The sequence below is a fragment of the Trachinotus anak genome, unplaced genomic scaffold (genome assembly GCF_046630095.1).
Source record: "Trachinotus anak isolate AG129_WGS33_773 ecotype Australia unplaced genomic scaffold, CSIRO_AGI_Tana_v1 ptg000028l, whole genome shotgun sequence".
Taxonomy (NCBI): domain Eukaryota; kingdom Metazoa; phylum Chordata; class Actinopteri; order Carangiformes; family Carangidae; genus Trachinotus; species Trachinotus anak.
The window spans coordinates 14339647-14367597 of NW_027273879.1; the positions used below are offsets into that span (position 1 = coordinate 14339647).

At 42.0% G+C, this 27951-nt stretch overlaps 1 protein-coding gene across 3 annotated transcripts in view; it reads right to left on the reverse strand.

The window, feature by feature from the left end:
- The window catches only part of palm2akap2 (PALM2 and AKAP2 fusion), an 81862-nt gene extending 54126 nt beyond the window's left edge, over positions 1–27736 (reverse strand). The window contains exons 1-4 of one of the 3 annotated variants that reach the window (XM_071466897.1): positions 27589–27736; positions 18187–18238; positions 7989–8069; positions 2317–2438 (exon numbers count right to left, since the gene is read on the reverse strand). In XM_071466897.1, the coding sequence (XP_071322998.1) occupies positions 2317–2438; positions 7989–8069; positions 18187–18238; positions 27589–27632 (299 nt within the window). In that variant the 5' untranslated portion in view covers positions 27633–27736. The remainder of the gene's footprint in view (positions 1–2316; positions 2439–7988; positions 8070–18186; positions 18239–27588) is intronic. The other 2 variants (XM_071466898.1, XM_071466899.1) reach the window with 2 other exon arrangements.
- Between the last annotated feature and the right edge of the window lie 215 nt (positions 27737–27951).

Here is a 27951-nt window from a genome sequence, read left to right on the forward strand (position 1 = left end):
CTGACAGTGGGGCACAGTAAAAAGTTATCTTTGTGGTTTTAATTGCTTTTGTAAGTAATTTAAACCACAAACTACACTGTCTCCTACTGTCAGACAACAAGTCTATTCAGCAGCAGCTGAATGAAGTGATTCACACGAAGCAGCTCCACAATCACAACTGTACTCTGAGTCTACAATGCTCTCTCTTTGACCATTCACTGCAGTTCTGTTTATACCAGAGCGAATGTTGATGTTATTTCGGAGCTGGTGATAAGTTACAGTAGCTGCTGGCTAACAAAGTGTCTTTCATGCAGAGATGTGATAGATGAGGAGGTGGGCCGTGAGCGTGACTCACAGATGCCAAATTGACCCAGAACCTCTCCACAAGCCTAATTTTCTGAGTGTGCTCTGATTGCCGTCGCTCAAATGCACAAAGTATGAAATAATAAATCTGCATTTCATGTTGGCTGCTTAGTTTCAACTTTACTCGCAGCAGTCCATCTTCTACTGAGATTTTTTCCATAAATAATATCTAATTATGATTTTTCCCTGATGCAGGAGTCTATGTGGAGTTGGATTTCCCTCTACCCTTCCTACATGGTGCCAAGCGTTTCTACTGCTGTAGGCTGTGTACTCACAATTTGTCTTGCCCCCTACACTGAGGAAAAATCCTATTTGGAGGCGTTTCTTTTTCGCCCCTTCATTTTTAATTCCTCTGGCATTTTAGGAACTTTCAATGGCTTTAACTTTAGGAGCTAACTGTAAGTTTTGTTATTGCAACATAGCCAGCTTTAGCATTAACAGATGTCTATGTGTAGTCTGAAGAAAGAAGAGGTTATAATACGCACTCTGAGCTGTGTTACTTCCTATCCTCTGAATGCTACAGTATATAGAGATAAATATTCTCACCAAGTAGCCACCAGGCCACCAAAAATGTTGGCAGGTTCTGATACACATACAGTGATCACACAATTCATTCATTAATTTTGTGCTTCAAACAATATCCGGCAACTTTCTCTTCATTTCTAAGATTAGTTACTTTCCCCTTCAGGAGAAATTGGATTAATCCTCACTTCAGACCACTCCTGAACATCTTTAAAAGGAAAAATCCGAACCTACAGTGTTTGTTCTGTGTCACAGAAGACGAGGTGCTGCCCAGCCCAGTTCTCACACCCTGCCAATGGAAAACACTCATGGCTGATTGTGCCAACACATCACGCTGGCAAGACACTTTATTCATAGCCCTGATGATCTCATCATGGCCCAACTTCATAGGGGAATAAGTGACTATCTCACAGCAATGCTTGATGGGAATCAGGAAGCTCCTCCCAGAGACACAAACGCAGGAAGCGCACACAGACTCACATCACCCTCTTCCTCTAACAATTACAACTTGTCTTCTATCTTGTAACTTTCTCTCTCGGCTTTATGATTTCCCTCTTCTCTCCCTCCAGCTCTTATTTTCTCTCATGCCTCCTTCATCTTTTTTTTCTTATTGATCTATATATTCCCTACTTGTCAGATCTGTTTTCAGAGAAGTCACATATACAGTACAAACAGAAGCTCTTGGTGTTCGCTTTCACATCAGCGCTCAGGAGAAATGTAGATTTTGGTCTAAGGTTACAGAACTGCTAGATTCCAGAGGACTGCTCAACTTACACCACTTTGTGTGTGTGTGTGTGTATTCATTTTAACCACTATACAGTATCAGTGTGTTTGTGTTGAGCGGCATGTAGGCTCACAAAATTTGAGCCCTATGCTGGGACTCTGGTTTGCTGCTTTAAATATGGCTGATGTAACTGAAGTATACAATTATTGACATTCTCAGAGTTTGATTTAGCCATGGCGATCTACCACATGTCACCACTTTGCAGTTAAAATTGTCTCACTTCTTGATTAGTGGCATCAAACGTGATGCATACTGTATCTGATGTTTCCTTATCAGCAGACTAGTGGGAGAAGCTGGTTGGAGCCACATTGTTGTTTACTATTTCCAATTTAGAGCACGTGGGTAGGATGTAAAAGTCTGTGCCAGAACTGAAGACTGGACCGAGGACTGAAAGGAAGGAAGGAAAGGCAAGTAGAAAGTATGATTGGTGTTTTAGGAAATAATAACCTCAGATCAGTCAAAACTGAAGAATACACAGTGCTAGAAAGAAAAGCAGATGTGTGCTAACAAAAACAGATGTGATAACTTGCTGTTCGCGTCCGCTCACTATCAGTGTGATCGTACTGGTACTGGAAACGTGTTACTTCCTACAACAAACTGCAACACAACCAAAAAAATGAGCACAGAGACTAATCAAAGTCCAAACTGCATTAGCGAATGCACCTTACCTATGTATCATGTCTTCCAGCCTCTTCCCTTGTTCTTCATCCTGTTCCAGCTGTTTCCACCGTGCCTCTGCTTCCTCCACATCCATTCCCTGGAGGAGCCATCGCTCACGCATGGCTTTGGACTGGGGATGAGAAAAAGGGACATGTTAGGTGCTTACAGAGCAAATTAAGGTGATATAAAGGAAAAGTTTGACATTTTGGCAGATATACTTATTCACACTCTCATAACTGCAACTCACAGTGTTTTGGAGTAAAAAAAAAAACATCTACATGGTCGGATTAGTCAGACTGTGCTGCAACACTTCAAATAGCTCTGCCCTCTGAGCCACTTTGTGATGCAGTATTTTTAGACATTATTAGCAGCCAGTGGAGCTCCATCATGGGGACTAATTTGTTAGAAATTTGTGAGATGACTGCCAAGCACAGCTACGACAAATAAACAAACATGTAGGCCCGCACATGCACATAGTTTTAAACTCTAAACTCAGCTGTTTCTAATTCAACAGTGAATTGCATCAAGCCAGAATACTACAGAACTTTGTCCTCATGATCTACAGTGAGTGATTTAGTGATCTACATATCTGCATAAAAGATTTATTATGCAGAAAAGAAACAGGGTTGCTTTTCTTTATTCCTGAGCATTTTCATTTTCTCTTAAATTGCAGTGAATCTCCCTTGTGCTTTCACTTCTGTATTTTTTTTTTTTTTTAATCAGATTTTATTTTAACTACAGTTCAATGTGTGAAAATTCTTGTATGTGAGCATTTGATCATTCCTTGGCTGTCTGATGCGAAAATATAAGAACAGCTGTTATCCAGCTGCCATCTGAGGAGACATCAAACTGTCCATCTCAACAAGAATAAAGACTAATATCTGTCTTCTCTCTTACACTATGTTTTTCCTGTTTTCATGGTCTTGCACACTGATCTTTCAGAAAACTAATAGGATTATTCTGTTTCTGTTCTGTTTCTGTCTTTATAGCAGACCTGTCTGCAACTTTGTCTCCACAACACATTTGAACACACAGGGTGAAAGTAGCAATCGTCTCTTCATCCAGGGGCCGCTGGACCTCTTTAATGTTTTAAAGATGAATGCCAGAGCTGTGTGTTTATGCCACTAATGTCTCTGTGTCTGTCTGGAGCTCTGTTTTGTTACCACAACAGAGTCGAGCGGGAACACTTAGCTTCACCTTTGGCTGTTTACCGTCAAACTGTTGCTTGGCTCTGGGTCGTAGAGCTAACAATTAACAGTATGAGTGCACACACACACACACACACACACACACACTGAGCTCTGCAGAAATTATTCCAAAGCATTTTCCCACCTGCTGTCAGAATGTGACATCGGGGCTATTTGTTTGTTTGTGTCTGTGTGTGTGGCTGCTGCACACCCACATAGCCAAGCCAACCTCACACATAACGTGCTTCACATATTCAGAGTTGTAAGTTAAGTCACACACCCTCTTCGTCAACTCGACTGAATTAAATGCTTTCCTGAAATCTAATCTAACCACAGATGTTTGTATTTTACATGTGTTGGTGTTCCCCGTCTCACCTTCTCTTTTGTAAAATTTGAACTTGCCTCTGCCAGATCATTGTGCCCCCTGCATTAGGGCTGAACCACCAAAAAATATATATTGTGATTATTTTGGCAGATATTGTGATTGCGATATGAGTCATAATTTCAGTTTTCATTTCATTTTCACTGAAATTTTTTTAAAATGATGATGATGTGATTTTTGTTGGGGCTTGTACCAAACAGTCATGTTCCCTTACATCGGGAAAGTATGATTTGTAGGCTGGGGTATCTCTGTAGCACCACAGCACTTATGGTTCCAACAATGCAAACAAAACTACGTTGTGGCACATATTGTGATTTCGATTATATTTCGGTTCATTATGCAGCCCTACTAGAAATGTAACTTTCATGGTTAAATATAGGTGATAAAGTAAATCTGAAGAAGTCAAGCTGATTGGTTCTGAGTCTGTGGGTTAATAACCATCAGCCCTAATGCAGCTAGCTTTCCCATCCTTGCTGTTAGATTTCCCATTTTGCAGTTTTAACCAGGTTAGAGCAAGTGAGGACAAATTAAACAGCTAAACAGCTGCAGGGACAGTGACTGTAAACAGCTACCAAATGAGTCCCAGTATATTTAAAACATGGAGGTGCCGCTGCTGGTGAAATTACAGCTGTTTCACCTACAATCCGTCTTCATCCATTATAGACTGATTCAGTGCAAGTGGCTGCTTACACATTGTTTCAGCTGTATATTCATTGCCTGAATTTATTATAACACATTTACTGTTTGATTTACCACCAGACTAAACATTGCAACAAACAGTGTGGGTTATTGTATGTGGGAGATAAGAGATGAAGCCTTGTTTCAGACTTGAGCCAACTGTTGGTTTAAGGTCAGATATTGAGTTTCAGGTTAATGGTGAAGTTGAGTTCATGTTGAGGGTAGAAGTTAGAGGATGAATGGAGTCAATGATGACGCTCACAAGAAAACTTTACAAATGTGTGTGTGTGACACCCATTCATCTCTCTTAATCTACTCAATCCCTCTTCCTCTTTTTCCCCAAACATAGTTCTTCGCCTTGAGAGAGCGATCAGGAGACAGAGCATGCTCACGTGCCTTCCTCAACAGTTTCATTCTGTTCCCATGTGCGTCTTTTACACGTACATGTATGTGTGTTTAATTACTTGTGTGCACAGATAAATTTGTTAGTCACTTTCTGGCTGACAGGTAGCGGTGCGCTCCATCTTGACTTCCATCTCAGTGCTCCTGGTGTGCAGGCCTGTCGGAGCAGAGTTTCTCTTGGCTGAACAGCACAGGCCTGACTGTTTTCTTCTTTCCAGAAAAACCCTCCAATCCAAACACACATAAACAGACCCCCCTAATGATTACTGCCAGCCACTGCTGGTAAGCCAAGAGTGTGTTTCAAGTAAACAGAGATTTCACATTCAAACAATAAGCGCTGCGTAAATGGGGAAACAAACTGTTGACAGATTGTGAGTTTAAAAAAAACACTGAGCAGCTTTCAGGCAGCAGTCATTTGAGTAGAAATCTTGAACCTTTAAATTATGAAAAATTGGTGCCTTGACCTCATGCACAAGCTCAGAAAAGCACATGACCAGCCCTGTCAGGTGGACACACACCAGATATGGACGTCCTATATATTTTGAGCACTGATATACCATGTGACATCTCTTAAAATACATTCTGCTAAAGCTTCTGCTTTTGACAGTGTTTGATTTCTGTTTCCTCATCATGTTTTTACAACATCTACATGAATAATTGTTGTACGGGTAAAAAGGAGTTGAATTCTAACATATATTTGCACTTTTGCACTTTTTTGCATACTGCACTGGTGATGTATAATTGCTTCACCTCCAAAAGGAATTATTCAAAACATTCCTGCTGCCCTAAATGCTGCACAGATGCCCGGTGGGTGGGGAAACGGCTGTGGGTACCCATTACACTACAAATATGTATGACGGCCAGTTTTAATATTTGCAATAAAAATACATTCCATTCTCTAATTAGAGGCTTTACACACAGTTAGCATGAATGAATCTTTTATTAAGTAACTTAAATTTCTGTACACTGGTGTTTTCCAGCATTTAAAACCCACTTATGGAAATATGGACAAAAGAGAAACATTAATCAAAGCCATGTGCACTGTGTGTTATGTTTAATGCGGTACAGCTCTTAATGATGGTTACGCTGACACACAACTGTTGTACCTGGGTTTGATCTCAGTCTTGAGTCCAGATCTCAACGGTCTGGGCCCAGCTCCAAGATATACAGTCAAACTAATTTAAGTCTTACTGGGCACTTAAATGTAAGTGACCCAGCTCTACCTGAATTTGACCTCGAAAAATTTATCATTTGCAGATAGAAATGCATCAGTTTTACATGTGTATGTACTGTATACTTGTCCACATGTAACTTCTACATTTAGGTGTGTGTGTCTAGATTGTACTGCACCATTTTCTCCTGTTACCCTGCATGGAAAGTTATAATTATAACAAATTACATATGACATTAACTGCTGACATTTCAGTCTAGTGCAGTAACTACACTGTAGTTTTGTTCAATCAGTGCTGCATTGCAGAAACCCACAGGGAAGCCAGCAGTTATAATAAGTAATGACATGCAGCATTTTCATACACATAAATGCTAACTCTGGACTATTGGATGATAATTATTCAGCCAATCGTTCAGTTTTTTAAATTATTTAATTTTATGCCTGTATGGATGGATGGATGGAAAGATAGCTGGAGGTAGAAAGATGACAGGAAATGAGGGAACTGTGATGTGGAATAAGATGCAGCAATGGTCCCCTGCTGAACTGAGGGAATTGTGGTTCATGGTTGAGACCGAAACTGCTAGGCCTGCAGGGTGCCGCACCTGGTGTCTGGTAGCTCAGACTCAAGAACTCAAATGCCTCAGCACTGGCAACAGCCATGGCTGGAGGCAATATGCCCCTGGGCTGCCCATCCTGTTTTCATAAATGTGATATTTCAGGAACACCCTGAGGGAAACTTGGACTCAAGGATGAACTGATAAGAATTTGGTGGTCAAAGGTCACTGTGACCTCACAAAACAGTGCAACTTGACTGGTAGGCACAAGCTTTAAATTCTAGTTGTATCTATTCTGTGTACTTTCCGTGCTCCTCAGAGAAAAATGGGAAAGAGTGAACGATATGACCTGAGTGCATCCTAACCTGAAGACGTTAGTGCTTTGCTCTGTCTGAGAAAATCAAGCCTCTTCTGATGTCCAGAGCCAGTGTACAGCATACAACAACAGCAGGCTTGAACTCCAGATGTAATCAGCATCTGGTCTCACAGTCCCATTTAATGGCCATTACCTCTGAGTGCCACACAGCCAGGCAGCATGAAGCAGGCTTTGTAGTCTGATCTCCAGAGACGTAGTGGCCTGGGAGAGGAAATGGAGACTGGAGCCCAGAGATTTGATAAGGACCTCTGGTGTTGCATGATCCAAGCCTCTCAGAAAGGAGGTGTTGATCTGAGTCTGGGACCATGTAAACATCCCGATGATTTCAGAGCTAAGTTAACCCTACCCAGCATTGTCTGCTGAGGCCTGGTCTACTCAAAATATGCTCAATTTTCTTTCTGACAGTTGGGTAAAATTGTTTATTTGATTGTTTCTGATGAATAGCAACAACTCCACACCTTCCCTTTAAGAGTCCAGCTCAGAACAGTTGTGTGTTGCAGCTCAACAGGAAATGGAAAGTCCATTAAACAGCATGAGAGAGAGCAGAGAGCAGGCTGGTTCTCAGAGGAAGCTGCTGGTCAATTACCCTATGCAACAAACTATTTGTCGCTGAGATGGTCCAGAAAACTGCTTTTACATCTCATAAACTTTTGATTTTTTTGATAGCATTTTATTGATAAAATTCCACAGAGTGGTCAGAGTTCAGCGTCAGCTACAGGCCAGCATCCCCCTCGTGATGATTGGTGATATAATTTTGATATACTCTGTGGGAACTGGAGTTCGCTTTAATCTAAAACCCAATTCTTAATCATAAATCCCTATTCTCACCACTTGTTTTACTCAACCAAACCTGCTCTTCAAGTAAAACTATGTTCCTATGGAAGTAAGAACCACACGCACACACACACATACACACACAAGCAAACCAACCCTGAGATGTTGTAGCTGTAGCACCAGGTCATCGAGCTGGCTTCTTTTGTCTTCGATTTCTGCTTGCCGTTTTCGCTTCTCCTGAGAGACAAAAAAACAACAACAAAAAAACACAAGAGATGTCAAGTCATTTAAATCTCAGGTTTTCACTGCTGTAGATTGATACTGTCAGTACTTTCATTCCTTTTTTTTATTGAATGTGAGAAAGGGAAAAATGGCTGGGAGAGGCAGAGCATGGTGATGTATTAATGCTTGCTGTTGTATCGACTTAATGTTTTAATATCTGCAAAACAAGATCCCTTCGGGCCATTTAAGGTTTCCGTTCATTCAATTTGAAGTTGAGCAGAGACTTAATAGCTTCTTATGCACTCAGTATATTATCCAACTCAATTAAACGGATACAGTCTTGTTTAGTTTGATGGTTGGGTGATATCACAGAAGCAAGTTTTTCCCCAGTGTGTGGTTTCAACAGTACAGCAAACTAATTTGGGACATTAGACATAGACAGATTTAAACTCCAACTCTACAAAAAAATCTACATCAAGACCAAAAATTAAACCGCAAATTCCCACTAAACTGTCAACGTATGCACCATTCAACTTCTATTTCTGCGGAGACAGGGAGAAAAATGAGCCCTGGGTGTACGCAGGAAGGAAGTGAAGTATTAGAGGGGTCAGAGGTCAAGGCTTATTGAGGGTTGAGACGGGTTAGGGTCTACAGGCTATCGAAAGAGGAGGGATTAGGCCTTGAAGTCTCTAAATGGCACGCAGGTTGAACCTGAGGTGGAGAAAACAATCCTTAACTTCATGTTGGAGATGAATGAGGCTGACGGTTGGAGGCCGGTGGAGGTGGACAGTGAGTAGGACAAAAATACCAAACAGAGAGAGGCGATGTGGAGTCACTGTCTGTGAATTTATTTTCATTAAAATGCATGGGAATATAAACAAAGCAGATCCCAGGACAACCCTGTTTAGGGCTGAAGGGCATGAGATGTGTATGTGGCTTCATCTCTCTCCCTCTCTCTCTCTCTCAGTGGGAGCAGAACCAGGATTTCTGGGACGTTTCCTGTTCGCTAAATATATAACCATCATGGAAAACCCCCCAAAATGTGAATAAACGTTAGACCACCTCTCAAAGAGAGCAAAATTGAGTGAAGAGTGACATGGAATAGAATAAAGAGAACTGAATAACAAAGTAAGGGAAGGTATTGAATGGCACAGAATCAAAATAGAGCAGAATAAAATAAAAGAGAAAAGAAAAGAGATGAAAAGTGACGGAAAAATCTTTCTTTTACTATTTGTAAAGTAATTCATTTTATTTCTGCACATTGTTTTTTTCACTTTCTACCAGAACAAACTGGACACAATGTTTTGGTGCAGAGATCTTGTCTTTTTAAAAAAATAAAGAAAAAAATAAAGAAAAACAAGGACGGAAGAGAATACAGCAACTTGGATTCATCAGGCTTGTTGGGAGAAACCATCACAAAGCTGCACACAGGCTGTGGAAACATCTGCACGAATCCTGAGGTCATCTCTCGCTCGCTCTCTTTCTTTGCGTCACACACACATCCATGCACACACCGCAGCAACCTACACAGCAGCAGTTCCCATGGCTTGCGAAGTACAGTCAGAGAGCCTGAGACGAGGTATGGTCACCAGATGTCAGGGAGCGTTAGGACATGTGCTCGAGGAATGGCCAAAACACACACACACACACACACACACACACACACACACACACACACACAAACACATGCAAATACAGCTCAAATCCACAGAAGCACACAAAAGTAAATACACTCAGTGGCACAAATGTGTACACACAGATAAGCTGTGTGCATTCTGTGTTGGAGAATCCTTGACTGTACCGAAACGCACATACACACAGACAGATGATGACATCCTCAGGTCAAAGACTGTCTGGTTAACATTTGGTTTCTATCACATTCCAGAAATAGAATGTATAGAATGGGCAGATTCATCCCCAGTGATGCTCTGTTTAAACTCTTATAAATACTGTATACTTTATATCTGTGGCTTCGCCTGAGGGCCCTGTCAGACTGACAATAGCTCTGTGGCAAATAACACTGCTCCACTAACACAGACTCCTCATTCATTTCAGGAGGCAGTGAAGTGGGGGTGGGGGCACTTTTCAGCAGTGTTCCACTTTACCTTTTATCTCACAAGTACCGAGATGGAGAAGACAATTAATGCTGCTCTGAAAACTTTCTAGAGTTGTACGATCCTTCCTCAAAAGAGAATAAACCACTGCAAGACGCCTTTGAATTAATTAACCTTTAGCAGGAGCAACACTCTGGCACAACTGCCAGATTAGCACTACTACGGCATCCATTGCATTGCTGTAGTGGTGCTAATGTGTGCCTGAACAGTCTAACTCATCGACACTCGAACATTAGACCCAACCGTGACATGACTGTTCAGTTCCAAGAGTCTTAGTGTGCACTATTCAGCTCTGTGAGGTGACGGAGTTCGTCTGAAGGAGTGATCACCGCAAATGTTTGACTATTACATCTCAGTCCAAACATTCAGAGCTGATCCTGAACATTCATTAGCTGGAGGGAGTGTCAGTGTCTGAGACAATGGGATTAAAAACCTGTCTGATGACATGAATCCCTGCTCTTGTGCAGCTGAACTGAGACCCTGCGCCGTGCTCTGTTCGCTGTATTTTCCCCTTGAGAGCACATCCTCCTCCTCAGGAAAATATGTTGACATTCTTGGTGACACACTCATGACTTCCCACACTCTGACTCACTTGAGTGTTCGGCCCCACTTGGCTTCTTGCTCAAGCCTTTATTACAGAAGGCATCACTTTTCCCACTACTGTTGATACCATCCCAGAAGTTGAACGCTACTGCAGAAGTCTGTGTTCAGTATTGAGCTTTTCTTTTTCACAGTGTCGCTGGTTTGTTTGTAACTTCACAAGTCAACCATGAGTCACATGGGAAGAATTCAGTAACCTCTCATCCTACAGGGTTAAAGATTTTGGCAGGGGAGAATGGGTCAAAGCTTACAGCATCTAATTACACTTCATATAAACTCTTGTTTGGCACAATGAACTTTCATTCTTCTACTGTGGTATTCATTACCAGAGAAGATTAAATTTAAGAGGCTAAAAGTCAATGCCTGATGTTGCTTCTAACCCTAATCTCTTGCGTTTTTGGGTGTTTTCCTGTAGTAAATTTGTATAAGTGTTCTCAAGGTTAAAAAGCAAGAGACAAAAGAGATAAGAGAAAAAACTAAAAGTTTTAATTGAAAGGAAGAGGTGGGTCTAAAAATCTAAGACGGTTTACTACAAGTATTTCTAATTTTTGCCTCCTAGTACACATTTAAAACCAAAATACCGACCATTTTCTAGGAAGTAAAATGGAAATAAAACCTTTAATTTTGGTGTGAATAAGTGGAGAGATACTGACTTGAACTTCATTGACGTGCCTGTTTTTGTTTGCTTTACAGACAGCATCCTGCACTACTGCTCCACATCAACACACACACACACCCAGCATGAGGTCACACAGGCAGGATTATAATGCTGTAAAGCAGTGATGTAACTCTGTTGGATTCAAAGTCCTGCTGATGCTGAGATTGTGAACAGAAGTGGGCTACGGATCAGATGAGTCACATTCTGCACATGCCGACACACACACCCAGCGGAGACATCTCACAGAGAAGATCATCTTCCATTCAGCCGGCAGCCATACCTGAACGCTTACAGAACAGAGACTGAAATGGACCTGTGGCTTAAATGTCACGGGTTTGATTCTGCTGTGCAAGAGAGATCTCTGGATAATTGTGTAAACCGTGAGCCAGTACCTATCACAAAACAACCTATTTTAAGATGTTACTTCGGGCTCAGGAACTTTCTGGGGGATTTTAAACAACTTTTTCTAGATTAGAATAATTTGACCTGAGAAATAATTGGTAGATTAATCAAGAATGAAAATAATCATTAATTACACCTGCAGGTCTGTCTTTCTTGCCATCAGTGTTTTTTTTTTTTCCGTATATGGTGATTCTCTCTCATGACAGACAATGCTAATTTGTTGTTTGCTAATTTAGTTTTTTTATACTTTTTTGTGTCAGTTTATGTCAATTAAAAAAAGTATATTTCTTGTTATTTGAACATCTTGACAAAACCATTTTGACTTTCTGTTTTCCCTCACCCCACCCTGAGCATAGTGCGCACATAAGATAATAAAGTTAACAACAGTATAGCTATTAGTGATCAAAGATCTCCATTCTCCATTTATCTATCTATATATATATATATATATATATATATATATATATATATATATATATATATATATATTTGTGTGTGTGTGTGTGTGTGGGCAATTGACAGACAATGCTAATTTGTTAGTCTGGAGATGAAAAGAGGTGCATGCTAATGCTAACGCTAACTTGGTAACTCCTTGGCTAGTGACGGTGTCTGTAAATGCAAACTTAGCACATCACTCAGATGTCTTGCATGCCGCCGTCGTGCGATGGCAGCAGGTGGTGACTATACTCATCACGTCCATCATGAGGAGAGACACAAGCATGCATATCTCTGTATTTGAATGGAGAGACAAGAAACATGGCTTACAAAACATGGCACAGTTTTGACCGACCCTCAATGCACTGCCATCAGCAAACCAGAGTGCATCTGTCATGAACCAAGTAATGAGACTAATATTCTGTTGCATTCATGGCTGTAGAAGCTAAAATGACCTTTGCTGCATGTCTGTCTCTCTGCCCTCTCCAGTATTTCTCTGGCCTGTCACTCTGCATTGTTCCATATCCAATTAAGCTCAAATGTCATGAAAATTATTTTAAAACCAGCAGTGGCCACTAGAGCTGCATTCCAACCTCTCCTGTCTCAAGTCTCTGTTAACCTCAACCCCACTTACACACAGAAGCATGTACACACAGACACACATGCAAACACGCTAGAATGTCCAGTAGGTCCAAGACAGCTGCTGCTAATTTTAGCCGGCATGTAATGCCTGGCGTGCCCCAGACCCCCTGCATCCCAACAAACCACACACCCCCTTCCCCCTCAAAATGACTTTGCCCCAAGCATGCTCCCCACCCCCATAAACTGCTAAAGTCCGTAAACTAAGCCTCCCTGAGCCACCTATCCAAGGATCCAATCTGCTCTGTTAGTAGTTGGCAACACCCACTCTGGCAAAACCTAAGGCACTCATTCAGTGGACCTATTGAGCAATCATATGTGAGCAGTCCGACCTGAAACTGCTGCAGTGATTCAGTGACTTATCACAGACCAACAGCTGCGCCTCTGTGCCGACTATATAGCCAGTTTTGCCAATTTAATGGAACAGATGGGGGGAATCTGACAACCAATTTTGTCCTTTCAGGTCCCAAGTTAACTAAACAAAAACGTAAAAGATGGCAAACATCTGTTCTATAGGCCAGAAAGCTGCACTTAAACAGGCCTGGAAACTTGTGTTAGGTCTCGCCTCAGACAGAGGATGTAAAAACCATGTGTTAGTCAGATGTGTCAGCAAATAACTGACACAGGTACAAACATTATTGTTTTAAGAAATTCTTGTTGCTCTGCAACACAATGTTTGCAACAGTTTGCATCAGTTGAGCTAACTGCAGTTACATAGTAAAGATAAAACTGCTGCAAATAAAAGCAAACGACAAAAAGTTAAAGGTTAATCTGTAACAAATGATTCACTGGGAAACTGTAAAAAACGGATTCTTTCCATCACATCATTCAAAATGTGTGAATTGTTTTGGATGAGCATAGTGTGAGCCCCATGACTTAGCACTGTAAGCACAGTGGAAAAATCAAAGTAACAGGAAAAAGTGCAAGTGCGTTAAAAATGTGATCACAGGCTTAAGTTATTATCGGTGGCCCCGAGCTGGAAGAAAACACTTGACTACATTTTGAAACCTCAATGAATATTTTCCATGTTGTTCTCAGCGGTTCAGCGCTGCCAATATGTGGATCTATAACTAAACTTCACGAGCTGAAAGTGCACATGCCTGCAGGCAGCCCAGCCCCCACACTATTTACCTCTCTTAACGCAGCCCATTACCCCAGCCCTCCACCGCATGCCACAGTCACAACTCTCAGCGTATGCCAAGGTCAAGCTACAGAACCCCCCTCACCGCCCCCCTGCCCCACTCACCCTCCTATGTTAGACATCACAAAGTGGAGTGTCCAGCTTCCAGGATGACCCTGACTTACACAGATTACATCGCAGAGCTCATCTAGACATTGATCTGTGGTTGAATCCAGGAGATAAAGTAATTCATAACCTCACATTAGTCTTGCTGTATTGTTTCATAAGGCAGCAAGAGACACAGGAGGCAGAGATTTAGATTTTGCAATGAAATGTTGAAAACAGGTCGCTTATAGTCTCTGTCTTGTTCCTAGAGCCATCAGTTCCTCATTCTCTGTCTTTCCCACAGACAGAGAAACACACACACACACACACACACACACACACACACACACACATACATCACCATCATCTCAACCCTCAAGCACCACTTCCTAATTCCCCTTAGACTTGGCCCAGGACAATCTGTAGCTTTGTGTGTGTTTGAATGTATGTTGGGGGGAAGCTAAGAGTCCAAAGGGCTGAAGTCATCTGTGTAAACATATCACGCACACACACACACACACACACACACACACACACACACACACACACACACACACTATGCTATGCTGCTTGTGGTTGACAGGCCACACAAGCAACAGCTAATTAGAAAGATGAAACACTAACCATCCATTGGCTGATCTTCAAACCACATGCAGAGCTTTGGTGAACACACACGCATGTACGAAAACACTCGGACACAAACACTCATGCACATTCAATCACATACATATGCACACAACACACACACACACACACACACACACACACACACACACACACACACACACACATGCGTAATCAGTTTTTTGGTGAACCCTCACCAGGCTGTGCTCCATCCAACTGCTATAATTACATGTTAATAATATACCAATTACAGGTCTGGATTTAACTGTCTGACATCACAACGGTTCCCTAATCTGACCAATTAGTTACCACGGAAACCAGCACCGCTGGCAGCTGACAGGCCATAATCACTATCAGACTGTGGGAATCTTTGCCTGTTTGTATGTGTGGCTGACAAATTGACTAATCAGCTCTTAGATTAAACACTAGCAAATGTCCTGGCCTTTGTTGCACTGAGTGATTAATGCTCCAAGTTGAATGTAGATCACAAATCAATCAGTGATACATTTTTCCAGTTTGCATGGCACAAACTCACGTTAGCCAGAGCATTTTTTCCACTTAGAAAAAAGTAATGTAGATTAAACTGTCTGGCAGAATAGCTTTCTAGAGTCACATTTTTTTTTTGCACATTAACACCTTAGAAATATACATCTTTAAAATCATGAGCTCTTCTTCTATCATTGGGACAGAAGAAGAAGTCAAGGAGGTTATGTTTTCACTTGTGTCTGTTTATGTGTCAGCAGGATTAAACACAAAACACTGAAGTGATTAGCACTGAACTTGTTGGAGAGATGGTGCATTAGCCGGGGAGGAACCCAGTGAATTTTTGGGAAGATCCAAATCATTTCCTATGAATTTGAATTTTTTTCTCTTAAGTTTGGTGTATGTTGCTTGACAATGACCTTGGTGGAGGTCTGTGCTCTCTACATGCCCTACTAGTTTGATCATGTGTTTTGAACAACTGTGCTGAGTGTCCTTTGTCCTGAGTCGACTTCTGTAATTTCTCATGACACTGTCTCACTGTGATGGAGCAGATAGGTATGTCGTCCTTTCTTCCAGGCTACAAAAAAGGGCTGGTGAATCACAGCCATTAGCGCCATGCTTTATTCATGAGCCATACAGCACACAGACCTGTGTCTGTGGTAAATGAACATTATAATGACAGCTGTCTGCTCCCTGGCTGTCTCAAAACGTAAAGCATGGTTAAGAACCCAAGCTTTAGATCCATATTACAGTACATGCTAATCAAAATCAGCATTGGCTCCAGTGAAGAAAAAAGATGGGTCGAACCCTTGGCTCTGATTTTAGAGGAAGCTTCCAATTTGGCAGGACGTCTGCTAAAGTATTGATGAAGTCAGACACTGATGGTGATGACAATAAAATCTCAGAGTATCAATTATTGATGAAATCATTAGCATGTCAGCTGCAGGACCGGAGACAGTGTGCCAATGTGTGTGTATGGACTGTGCACCTCTCTACAGGGGTTCAGTAAATCTTATTGAAAACGACACACATCACCTGTCTCCAGTTTTAAAGGATTTTGTTCCACTCTTTTTGGTTTGGCTGAAACCACCACACGATAAGACCACCCACCACCCGCTCCCATTTGATTGACAGTCAGAAGAGGTTGCTATAAGATCCTTCCCCTTCCCTCTGAGATGCTCTGGGAAACTTTGTCTAGTGACTGTATTTACACCAGACCTGCATTGCTTGGCTGTGTCTGTGGCTTACAGGGTGCTTAGCTGCCCCCGAGAGTTGTTAGTACTATTAGTGTAATAGTAACCCTTCTCTATTTAAGTGTCTGGTAGAGCTTAAAAGCTATTAGTGCTGTTACTGTCTTTGATAGAGTGCACATCCACACTCAGCAGAGACAAGACAGATGCTCATTTAGATGAGACAAATAGGCTCAAATGATTGAATGCCTGACTCTGTGTCAACGCTCCTGGTACTTACAGTAAGATCTTTAATAATACTTTAGGGTAGAATTAGACCACATAGAGCATACTTTGTAGTGTTTAGGTAAAGTTGACTGCGGTTGCCAACAGAATATTCGGCAGCATTTGCAGAATGAAGTCTCAGTTTTTCTTGGCCTCAAAGCAAAACTCATTTACAAGATAACATATTCAGTGACTTTGTCCTGTTTTACCAAATAAACATGCAATAATGATGCAAGCGACAGAAATGCTTGTTCTCCTCTGTTTGAATCGTGAGAACTTTCCGCTCTCTTTCTCCACTTAAGTGCCTGACTTGGTTTAAGTTTATGCAGCCTGGTATGGCTGCCATGTTTCAACGTGGCCAAAATAGTTTCTCCATCTGCTGGTGCTGCTGTTCCCCCCACTTGTGTATGAATGTGTGTGTGTGTGTGTGTGTGTGTGTATGTGCCTCAGTGCGTCGAACGTTGAGTGTGTGTGGTATGCTGTGGTTCCTTGCTGGCGCCAAATTTAGTCCCAGGCAGTGAACCCTGGTCTCACTGTTGCTCCTAAGTCCTATCAGCACCGGGCCAAACACTTCAACAGATGCCTCCCCGATCATGAAACATAACAGCGAGTATCGAAGCACAAACTAGACCACATCTCAGCTGTGATCTTTCTACTCTGGAAAGCAGATACACCTAAAAAACCTTAGACATCTGGCCAAGAAGAAGAGGGAAAACAGAACTGACTTTCCACAAACTTTCCTCTGAGCAGGTTTCCCCAGAAAAAAAAAGGAGACATGGAATAAAATGAAAGCTGACATGAACAGCAGCGGTGCAAGACAGAAGGCTAGCGAGGAAGTAGAGCACATTATGATTTATGTTTATTTTAGCTTTTGTTACTGTGGTTAGCATTTAGCCTCCCACCACAGAAGCTGAAGCAGATGACTACAAGTTAACATGGTCAACGTACAATGTAGAAATAGACAGTGGACACTGGGTTATAATGGTAACTTTTCAGCTTCTATTTACATGTAATAAAGTAATTTGGCTAAAGAACAATAATAACCACTGCTCTTCATATTTAAGTTTCAGCACGGTGGGGTGGGGGTCACATACTGACGCTGAGCACCTCTACTGGTGCGTGTGTGCGTCATATGAATTCACATGTCAAACAAACTTGAACTTTGGTTTGGAGCAAAGAGACAAAAACAGATGCCGATACTGTTTTCCCGCCTGCTCCATGTGTTTGAACTGACGTGAATGGAACATGAATGAGCAATGTGACAAGGCAGAGAGAGAGTAGCAGTGACTCCGAGGGGCCAGAGAGGCAGGCGAGATACCGCGGCTGCAACCGACAGACGGAGATGAAGCCAAGGTGAGACGGGGTGGTTGTGAAAGCCCTCGTGCTGTTCGAGTCACTCGCAGACAAACGGACAGCAGAACAAACAGACAGAGGGTCAAAGAAACATGAAGAGATGAAGTGGATCATGAGCAGACAGTAAGAACACACTTGGACTTACCGCCAAGGCCTGCAGCCTCTCTTTGTGGAGCTGAGCCTCCTCACACGACATCCTGAGGGGGAAGCAGGGGAAGGGGGGGGTGAAAGGAAGAACGAGAGGTGAGATCGGGGAAGGCAGAGAGCCGGAGTCCCTCAGTGAGAGATAGAGAGGGGAGGAAAGTAGAGGAGAGAGGGAAGAGAAGGAGAAGGAGGAGGAGGAGTATCCAAATGAGGCTCTTCCTCAGCAGTAATCCAGCCACAGAGTGGAGACAGTGGGAGAAGGAGCTCGTGCTCAGAGGAAGCAAAGATCTCTCATTCACTGGCCATGTGCCTCACACTCAGCCCGCTGCTCGCATTCTCTCTCTCTCTCTCTCTCTCTCTGTCTCTATCACCCACTCTTTCTTTTGCACTCCCTGTCTCTCCTCCCATTTGTCCCCTCCCTCCCTCTCTTTTTTAGGCATGAGCCATGTGTGATTAAACAGCTGGGAGGAGCAGCTGAGAGAGAGAGAGAAGAGGAAGGGGAGGAAGAGAGGAGCCGATGGCATGAAGGGGGGGGCTGTGAGAAGAGAGGGAGAGAGAAAAAGGAAGAGCAAAATAAAAAGCAGAAGTAAGGAAAAGGGAAGCAGCTGAGTAATTTGTCATATTTGAAAGCTGAGGCTTCCTCAGAAAAGATGAGACAATGGGAAAATTGAACATTAACAGCTTGAAGACGAAGTTCTGTCCAATAACTTTTTCTCTCCTATCTATTACTGAGATAAATCAGCAAATCAATATACACACTGATCCTATCATCAGCACTCACTGCTCAGTTCTGTGTTGGAAGGGGCATCGACTACTGTAACATTTACATGGGAGGTAAAAATTGAAATTAAAAATGTAAACATTTTATTGAAAACTGTAAACTAAAGAAACTGTATTTTTTCAGAACATTTCTTTGATACTTTCACTGACATTAGCGTTTACTTATGATGTTTGGTCTCATCTGAAATTTCCTTTCAAAGCGACATCAGGAATGTGCTAAGCAAGCTAATCAATTTAGCTATAATCACTTGGTGTTTCCATTGACTCATACTCACAAAATTTAGTCTAAACTCAGGAACACAGACTACTGAGTTCATTCCTCAACCACGAGTTAAGTTTTGAAGCAATAGTAGAAAATTAAAATGATTATTTTTACATCTGAAAAAGGAATGGGAATTAATCGTAGGTTGGAGTGCATCGTTTCACTGGCCTCACCTCACAGCATCCTAGCTTTCACCCACATGTAATTAAGTTTAAAGAATAGCTGCTGCTATTAGAGGTATTGCTGCGGTGTGCTGCACGTACTGAACCTCTCTCGAGGTCGTGGTCATGCAGTAGAGTGGAGAGTGTGTTACAGGCATTTAAAGATACTGCAATGTTTTAATAAAACTCGATGAGACCACATCCGGCAGTGATCCTGCCCACACACAAACAAACCCAGCGCTGACTCTTCAGGTTCTATTTCTGGTCACTCTGGTCCAACATTTATTCCAGAGCCGTTCAAAGTCACATCAACAGAAGCCTCAGAAGGAACAGGAGAGAGAGAGAGAGAGAGAGAGAGAGAGAGAGAGAGAGAGGAAGATAATTGTGTCACTTTGTGAATTGATGTATGCAGATGAACATCAGTGGAGATACAAACTGCAAAAAGCACTACTTAAAAAGGCACGACACACCTTCACACACACACACACACACACACACACACACACACACACACACACACACACACATGCTCACACAAAGACACAAAGACAAAAGCTTGAGTTTGAGTAAATGGGTCACTGTTACCTGTGTCCTAATTTTCTTTTCTCTCTGTTTTAACTCTCTAGGTTCACCTGGGTCCCATCCATCCTTCTTCTCTTTCCTCTCTTACACCCATTTTCTTTACTTTCTTATTTTCCTCCTCTCTTTTCACTTTCTCTTTCCCTCTTTCACTCACCTCTTCCTCCTCTCCTGTGCTGCATATCTTTTCACACATCCAACACTTTATCCTCTCCCCTGTCCTCCTTTCTTTCTCTGTTCTCTCTTTCATTCCCTTTCCGACCTCCCTCCCATGGTGCATTTCTGCCCTCCATCCCTCCTTTTGTTTCTCTTTCCACCCCTTCTTTTCTGCTCTTCCTTGTACTCTCATCACCTGTCATCCCTCCGCCTTATCCTCTCTTTCAATGACCTGATTCATCCTCCCCACCACTCCACCTGCCCCCCCTTCTATCTATCTATCCATTTCTTCATCCCACTTTCTTTTCCTCTTCTTTCTCAATTCCTTCCCTTCATCCTCTCTCTCCCTCCTTTTCCTCCATCCCTCCTTTCACAAGCAGACGTCCTTATAAGGAGAAACAGCAGCAGCAGTCCTAGCCAAGTCTTTGGGGAATACAGAAGCATGTAACACACACACACACACACACATGCACACACACGAACACATGGACACAGACACAACAGCCACTGCGTTACTCCAAGAGAAAAAAGTGTATAATAAATAAGTGCAGCTGGAGAGTATCGGTCCTGTAAAGCCACTGCGCAGCTTCAAGACTTGAACATTCAGCCCTCAGCTACAGCTTCTATATTTGCACGTGAACTCTGAAACATTTACACGGTTTTTATGCTTAGAGGCATTAGGGAGCTGTTAACTGTCAAGTTAACCATATTTGGTGACTTGAGTTGTGTTATCATGTTGTTTCCAAGTTAATGCAAACAGACAAGTCTCTTGCAGATTCGTCGATTCAGGAGAGCTGACATTTTTATTTGCTGCACTTCTCTGGAGTTTGGCAGTTTTTATGCATGACAGGAGTACAAATATCTTTTACTCCTCAAAGTTATGAAGAAACTTTTTAAAACGTATTTTGTTCTGTTTTTACCTATTGGAAGTTTTTATATAGTGATATTTTTTTGTTTTTCAGAGTATTTTAAAAATACACACATACTACATGTATATATTTGTGACAAGACCTGTATAATGCAACCAAAACCTCTTCAAATGTATTTACATGAATTACACAGTTCATACTCGGTTAATATAAGAGTAGAACATATGGTATGTAATGTTTTGATTTAATTTGTCTTTATCAGTTTTATTTGATGATGAGATCAATGCAGCGTCTTAGTTCTGAAAGAATCATATTAACTGTCACTTCACAATATGAGATATTATTATGTTTGAGCATTTTAACCCTTCAGATAAAAATGTGATGTATTATGAGCCGCATATGTTTCAGTGCAGCACTGAATCTTCTTCTAAATTACCTTGTGATGAGGTAATCCAGCAACACATTGTTTAAAGCTGCACTAGTCAATATTTTGAAATGAACATCAGGCCAAAGGACGATGAATAATGTGCGAAGTGTTGCTCATAGGGACAAACCCACAGAGAATTATTCCCTGATTGTACAGATTCCCTCGGTTTACGGACCGTTTAAGCATCTATAAGCTGATTATTTTGGTTTTATGACCCACAACTTTACTGTTCTGGTTCACCCTCATTGCTCTAGCATCTTTTCCAGATGCAGCATGCAGCTGTTTTCAGCCAGAAAGCTCTGCGCAGAAGAGACTGTCCTCCCACAAAAAAGACGCAAGCTCAAGCACCTAATTATAACCCATGGTTACATTTTATTGTTAGGAGACCTCTAGAGGCCACGTTGACAGCATCAGTCTTTTCAGCAAAGGCCCCAAAATGACTTCTTGACATTCAAGTGGCAAAGCCCTCTAGTGGCCATAGTAGTTACAACGGGTGCAAAGGAGAAAGTCAGGTAAGTCAGGTGAGTTATCAGGAAGCAAATTCCATGTATGGGAGAGATCGTGGTGGATGGACCGAGAGAACATTGGAATTATCACAGTAAACCACTGTTCGGGTTATTTATTTATTTTTCAACAGTGACTTTTACCAGTTTATCTTCTGCTGCCACAGGGTCGCTCATTCAGGAAACTGCTCATATGAGACAAATGATGGAGCCTATATGAATGGATGTTTGTTTATGCTCGAGGTCCAAGCACCAAAGCGCATGTAGACTAAGTTAGCAACTAGTTGTTGAACATAGTGGAACATTTAGCAGCTTAAAGAGAACAGTGGAGACCCAATTAGAAATCAGTGCTAATGTTGCTTTGTTTCCGTGAAAATAGGCATATGTTTGCTCTCCACAACAAGATGATAATATGTCACTGTTGTGTTAAGTGCTTGTTGTGCTGCCCTGAAATGGCCAAAATAAAGAATTCATGCTGGGTTAAGTTTGATATAATTTTTTGGAATTTCTTGGTTTTTCTAACTGCATGTTAGGTGTAATCGTAGCCGTCTACTGTGTGCTCGTGAGCTTGACTGGAAATGGAAATCTTTCACAGCTGCGAATGAAGTTTTTCATTCTGTTGGATAAAACCAAACATTAACATACTATAGGCTTAGTTGAGGTTCACCCTCAAGATACTAAAATAAAACTTGTACTGTTTCACTTGGGATCCCACTGTCAGTATAACATACTGCTACATCTTTAATGTGTGCACATTCAGGTTATAGACCGTGACCTGTTTGGAGTTTAGGTGACATACAGCTTATGAAACCAGGCTCAGTTCTGCAGCTGTCTGAATTTACAGCCAGTCGATGACTTAAACCTGGCCTGTCTGAGACTATCTGTTTGACCTGGATTTACACCAATCACATCATTAGGTTGGCTGTTCACACTATCATTACAAATCACACTGCCTGACTTTAAGGTTAGTCTTCTTCTTTACAGCACTGTGTATTTGATTTCATTTCGCTCCCTTCTGTCTTCACACCCCTAAAATGCTGCCACCACCCCCCCCCCCCACCCCAAAACCCTTAATTCTGGTGTCAGCTACGTCTTTTGGTTGTCGTTGAAGACAACAGCATCATTGTTCCTCTGCATCGCCACGACGACACAATGACCTCACTGCAAAGCCAGCCCAGCCCCGCCTCCCCCCACATCCCAGCCCAGAGGTAATGGCCTCCAGATGTGGAACCAAAAGCAGGAAAATGCACGCACACACGCGCACGTGCACGCACACATACACACACACACACACACACACACACACACACACACACACAGACACACAAATATAACAACATGCAAAGAGTAAGTAGGAGGCAGAGAAATGAGCAAATATGGACAAAGAAAGTAACTCAGAAAAACTTGAAAAATGCATGTTTGTGTGTGTATGCGTGTGTGTTATGCTATGTTAATGCAGCCGTCTCTTTTGCCAGCCTTTCCTGAACTTATTGCTCCCTCATTTTCATTCTCCCCAAAATAACTGAAACGCACAGATCTGGTGCAGACTGGCCTCTGCTGCAGACTGAGTTATTGTATCTGTGTGTCTGTGTGTGTGTATTTGTGTGTGTGTGTGTGTGCATGTGTGCATATAGGACGGCCAGACCTTCATCCCATTCATATTTTATACATCACAGAGGGAGGTCGAGCTGGGTTGTCTGTCTGTCTTCTGCACACACAGTTTAACTAAACACTATTAGAAAATAGAAAACATGCATTTTTTTTTTTTTTTTTTTTTTATTGTCAGCGCAGCTTCCTCCTCAGGTCAGACTACTGCAGTGTCACTGCTAAGTATGTTTATTTTTCCATTTCAAAACTGGTGTTAAATTTAACTTGTAAAGTAAGCATTTATAAATGGCAGTTTAGAGGAGAAAGGCTGGTGATGGCTGAACCTCTGGAAGTCAGCGGCTTTCAGCAGCTAATCAGATATCAGCTTTCCTTGTTTTCTTTTCTTTTTTTCAGTGATGTGACTGCCTGTCAGTAATTTAGTCTGCTGCAGCCACACAAAGCCATTCCAGTAAGTTTTAGTTTACTGCAAGGATTACAGGAACGGACAACCTTGAGAGCTGATGGTATATTGTGAGGATGTTTTTGTGTCTTATTTCAAATACTGCAAACTACTTCATGAAAAGTAACAGTGAACAAATTTGTCTGTTAATCACTTGAACTGGCTCATGGTGGCATACATACATACCGCAGATGCAGAACCTCTCATATGAATAGACTCATAAACTCAAGACTAGACTCAAACTCATTAATCCTGTTGCTTACAGTTTGCATGGGAAATTGTCTAGTTACGAATTAGCATCTCTTGTACTGGTGAACGATAAACTGAGCTGCCTCCTCTGTGTCAGTTGTGTCCATTGTTTTATTTTTCTCTCTCTCCTTTATTCTCTTGGGGATGATTTTGTACTGAGGGAGAACAAATCACATGCATGTCCATATACATCAGCACATGCATTTACAAGATACCCTGCTTGCTTTTAATGGATTTAATCCTGAGATACATAGATGAGAAGCAGATGTCTAGGTCCATTCTGATTATCACCACTTCAGTATGTTCATTCTACTCCCTCTTTTTCTGACAGTCATTATTTTACTACTACTCAGAGTGTACAAAATAAAGTTGCTTATTGTGAGTTACACCAGTCTCACTCAGTAGTGTATAGATATTAGCAGAAGGCAGATAAACTGAAGAGGAAGTGGTGTGGTATTTACAATCGAAGAGCACACAAATGGAGTATGTAGACCTGTCTGTGTTCATATTTTATATGCTGTTTTATCACTATTGCAAAGAACTTTGTATTGTATTTGTATGAAATTGTGTGAAAATTATTGTCTGTGAAAAAACTGAAACTTGCACAAGTTCATAAATGCACAGGTGACTTAGTGATATTTGATAAAGTGTCTAAAACGATGGACAAAAACATAGTAACTGCAAAATAATAATATCAATTCATATATTTGATGCTCTTGCTGAGTTACCACCCTGTAATACTGCATATGCTTAATTCATCCCATCACTATTCACTATTTATATTATCCCTGAGTGTGTAATATATAGCAACAGAGAATGGGCCATCTGCCATTGTGGTGTTTGCACTCTACATGACCACAAATACCACCTCGTCTTTCTGCTGAATCAGTGGACAGCCCAGAGAGAGTATGGGTGTGAGCCCACGGCACGGAGGAAAACAGACAGAGCGAAGGAAGGACAGGGTGTGATAGACTGGCTGAATCACACTGTCTCATTATCCCAATTATAACATTAACTATTAATGCACCAGCGAAGCATGTCTGCGTCACGCGTCACTGCACCTTCTCTGCCTGCCTCATGGGTGCGGCTCTGACAATCACTCCAACTTATTAATCAAACTGCCTGTCGATGGCTGATTAAGACTCTCAGCCTGAAGGTAAGTCCCAGCACACCACGTTGGTTATCACTCAAATCAGCTAAAAGCTCAGCATCCCCTAATCTGCAACATCTACACGGCTTTTAGACTTTGATTTAGAACCATGGAGGCAGAGGCTGTGTGATCACCATAATAATAACATATACACCCTGCACAAGGAAATAAACTGCAGTAGCTGCATACTTTGTTATATATTACATGTATGCATGCTTCAGATCTGCGAAAATAAGATGTTCAGGCTGCAGAGGCCACCAAAAAGAGACAGATATTTAGCAGTAAATCTGGCGGCAAAAGATCAAGATGCATAGTGACTCATCCCTCAGACCATGGACATACTATAGAGATCCACGTTATGTTACCTGTATCAGCAGGATTACAAAGAAAAACATTGAACTAATTTGCACTGAACTTGGTGGAGGGATTGGGTATAGGCCATGGAAGAACCCATTCAGTTTTGTGGCAGTTCCTCATATTTAAAGCTTTTTCTACTGTTGAGTTTTGACATATTGTTTCAAACAACTCTTTAAAATGATAAATAAACCAAAATGACACAGGCCAGTCTATGGAGAATTTCCTGTTTTCCTCTGATGCTGTTTTACGTATGGAGACTGCTATATTCTCTTTTCGAAAAATGATTCAGTGATCATAAAATACACCCATGATACTGATGCAATACTCATAGCACTGCCATGTTGCTATGGCAGTGCCCAAGAAATGAAAGATGCATTTATTGGCCGCAGTTGTAGGAGCCTTCGAAATGGGACGGCCTTGTCGCACCAATGTGGCGCAATCAGCTTCAAATGCATCTTTCGGAGGATGCAGCCCCTGAGCTGAGACCATACCAGACTGTGTCAATTTAGCTACTCTTTCCAGTTAATTGCTGTGGTGAAGATGTTGATAAACCCCTCTCCACGTATTTCCACTCCTTGGCAGAAAACTGTCAGGAGCCAGTGCCAGAAAACTGTAGGTTAAACTGGGCCTACTGGAAACTTTTTGGACCAACTAACTCCAGCAGCAACACTGTAAGGTAAAAATTTGCTAGCTTAGCAAAGTCTAGGCTACAAACAACCCATGATGCAACTCTTTCTAAAAGCAATAAACACACTCTAACACCTGATCTGGTACTTTCTCCAAACAGAAATCTGATGTTAATATGATGTGGAAACATATTTCAAACAAAAATGTAACGAGAAGGCTAGTACAATATACTTCTTTGGGCTGCACTAAACTGATTTATTGTAAAAGATTTGTTGTAAAATATAAGAGTACTTTTCAAATTTTCCTGGAATATATTTTCTCTTTTTCTTTTGTGCCTTTTAAATTTATAATAATCTTGGCCTGGAGCTGCAGCTGAAGGGTCAGGGTGATTTTAAATTCTGCTGATCTGGTGCATTTCTATTTCTTGTGGGAAGCAACATCAAAGACTTGACAGTTGACATCTCCTCAGCAACATTTTGCAACCAGTCTCCAAAGTGACTCCTTTCTTGACACTTTTCCAGTAATTTTCCTGATACTTGTCCAGCTGTGATTTTATGAATTTCAAGTCTTTTTAAGGCTTTCACAAAGTGGGCATGGGCATTTGTTTCTCATGAGTAAGGCCCACACACACACACACACACAAACACACACACACACAGACACAAATCATACACAGGAAGAAGGGGTCTGCAGCATGGCGGACTGTGCTAACACACAGAGGCTGGACCAAGCCTGCAGCCTTCACACTGACTATGCCACATTACACTCACATACACACTCTCTCTCTCTCTCTCACACACACACACACACACATGCACGCACATGCACATTCAGACATAGTGTATGAACCATGGTGCAGGACTGATTTTTATAAAAAGACCAGAAAAAGACACAGAGAAAGACAGTCATAGAAAGAGGAGAATAGAGCGGGAGAGTAAAGCCGTGGAGAGTTGATACGCGGTGGGGTGAGAGCTTCGCAGAGGGAGTGTGAGGGTGAGGAAAGAAAAGAGAGACAGAGACAGGAGAGGAGAAGAGAGGAGAGGGAGGAGTGTACATGGTGTACCGCGTGTCTCCTCTCCAGTCATGACTGAGCAGCAGCCTCACCATGACGGAGCTCCGGTTCCCATGACAACACAGCCTGTCAGATGGAGAGGAGAGAGGTGGAGGGATGCAGGCAAGGAGAGGAGGGATGGAGGGAAAGATAGATAGAAATAAAGATAAAGAACATGTACTCACGGTGCTGTTGCTGTGCCGTTCCTCTGCAAAGGTGTGTCTGACATGACTGCAACACCCGTCTCCACTGCTCTCCTTCCCTTGTCCTCGTCCTCCTCTTCTTCCCCTGTCCTCTGGTGTCCTTTTGACAGAGTTGTGTCCTCCTCTTCTTCCTCTTCCTCCTCTCCTCCCTCCCCTTCTCCTTATCTCCTCCTCCTTCTTCTCCTGCTTTCCTTCCTCCTTTTTGGTGTGTATTCGTCACGCCAGGATGTGTCAGAGCAGCTGCTGCCGGCGCTCCTGCATCTCCCCGCTCTGCCAGCAGGAGGGTATGGGTGTAAGCATGTTTGTGTGTGTGTGTGTATGAGAGAGAGAGAGAGAGAGAGAGAA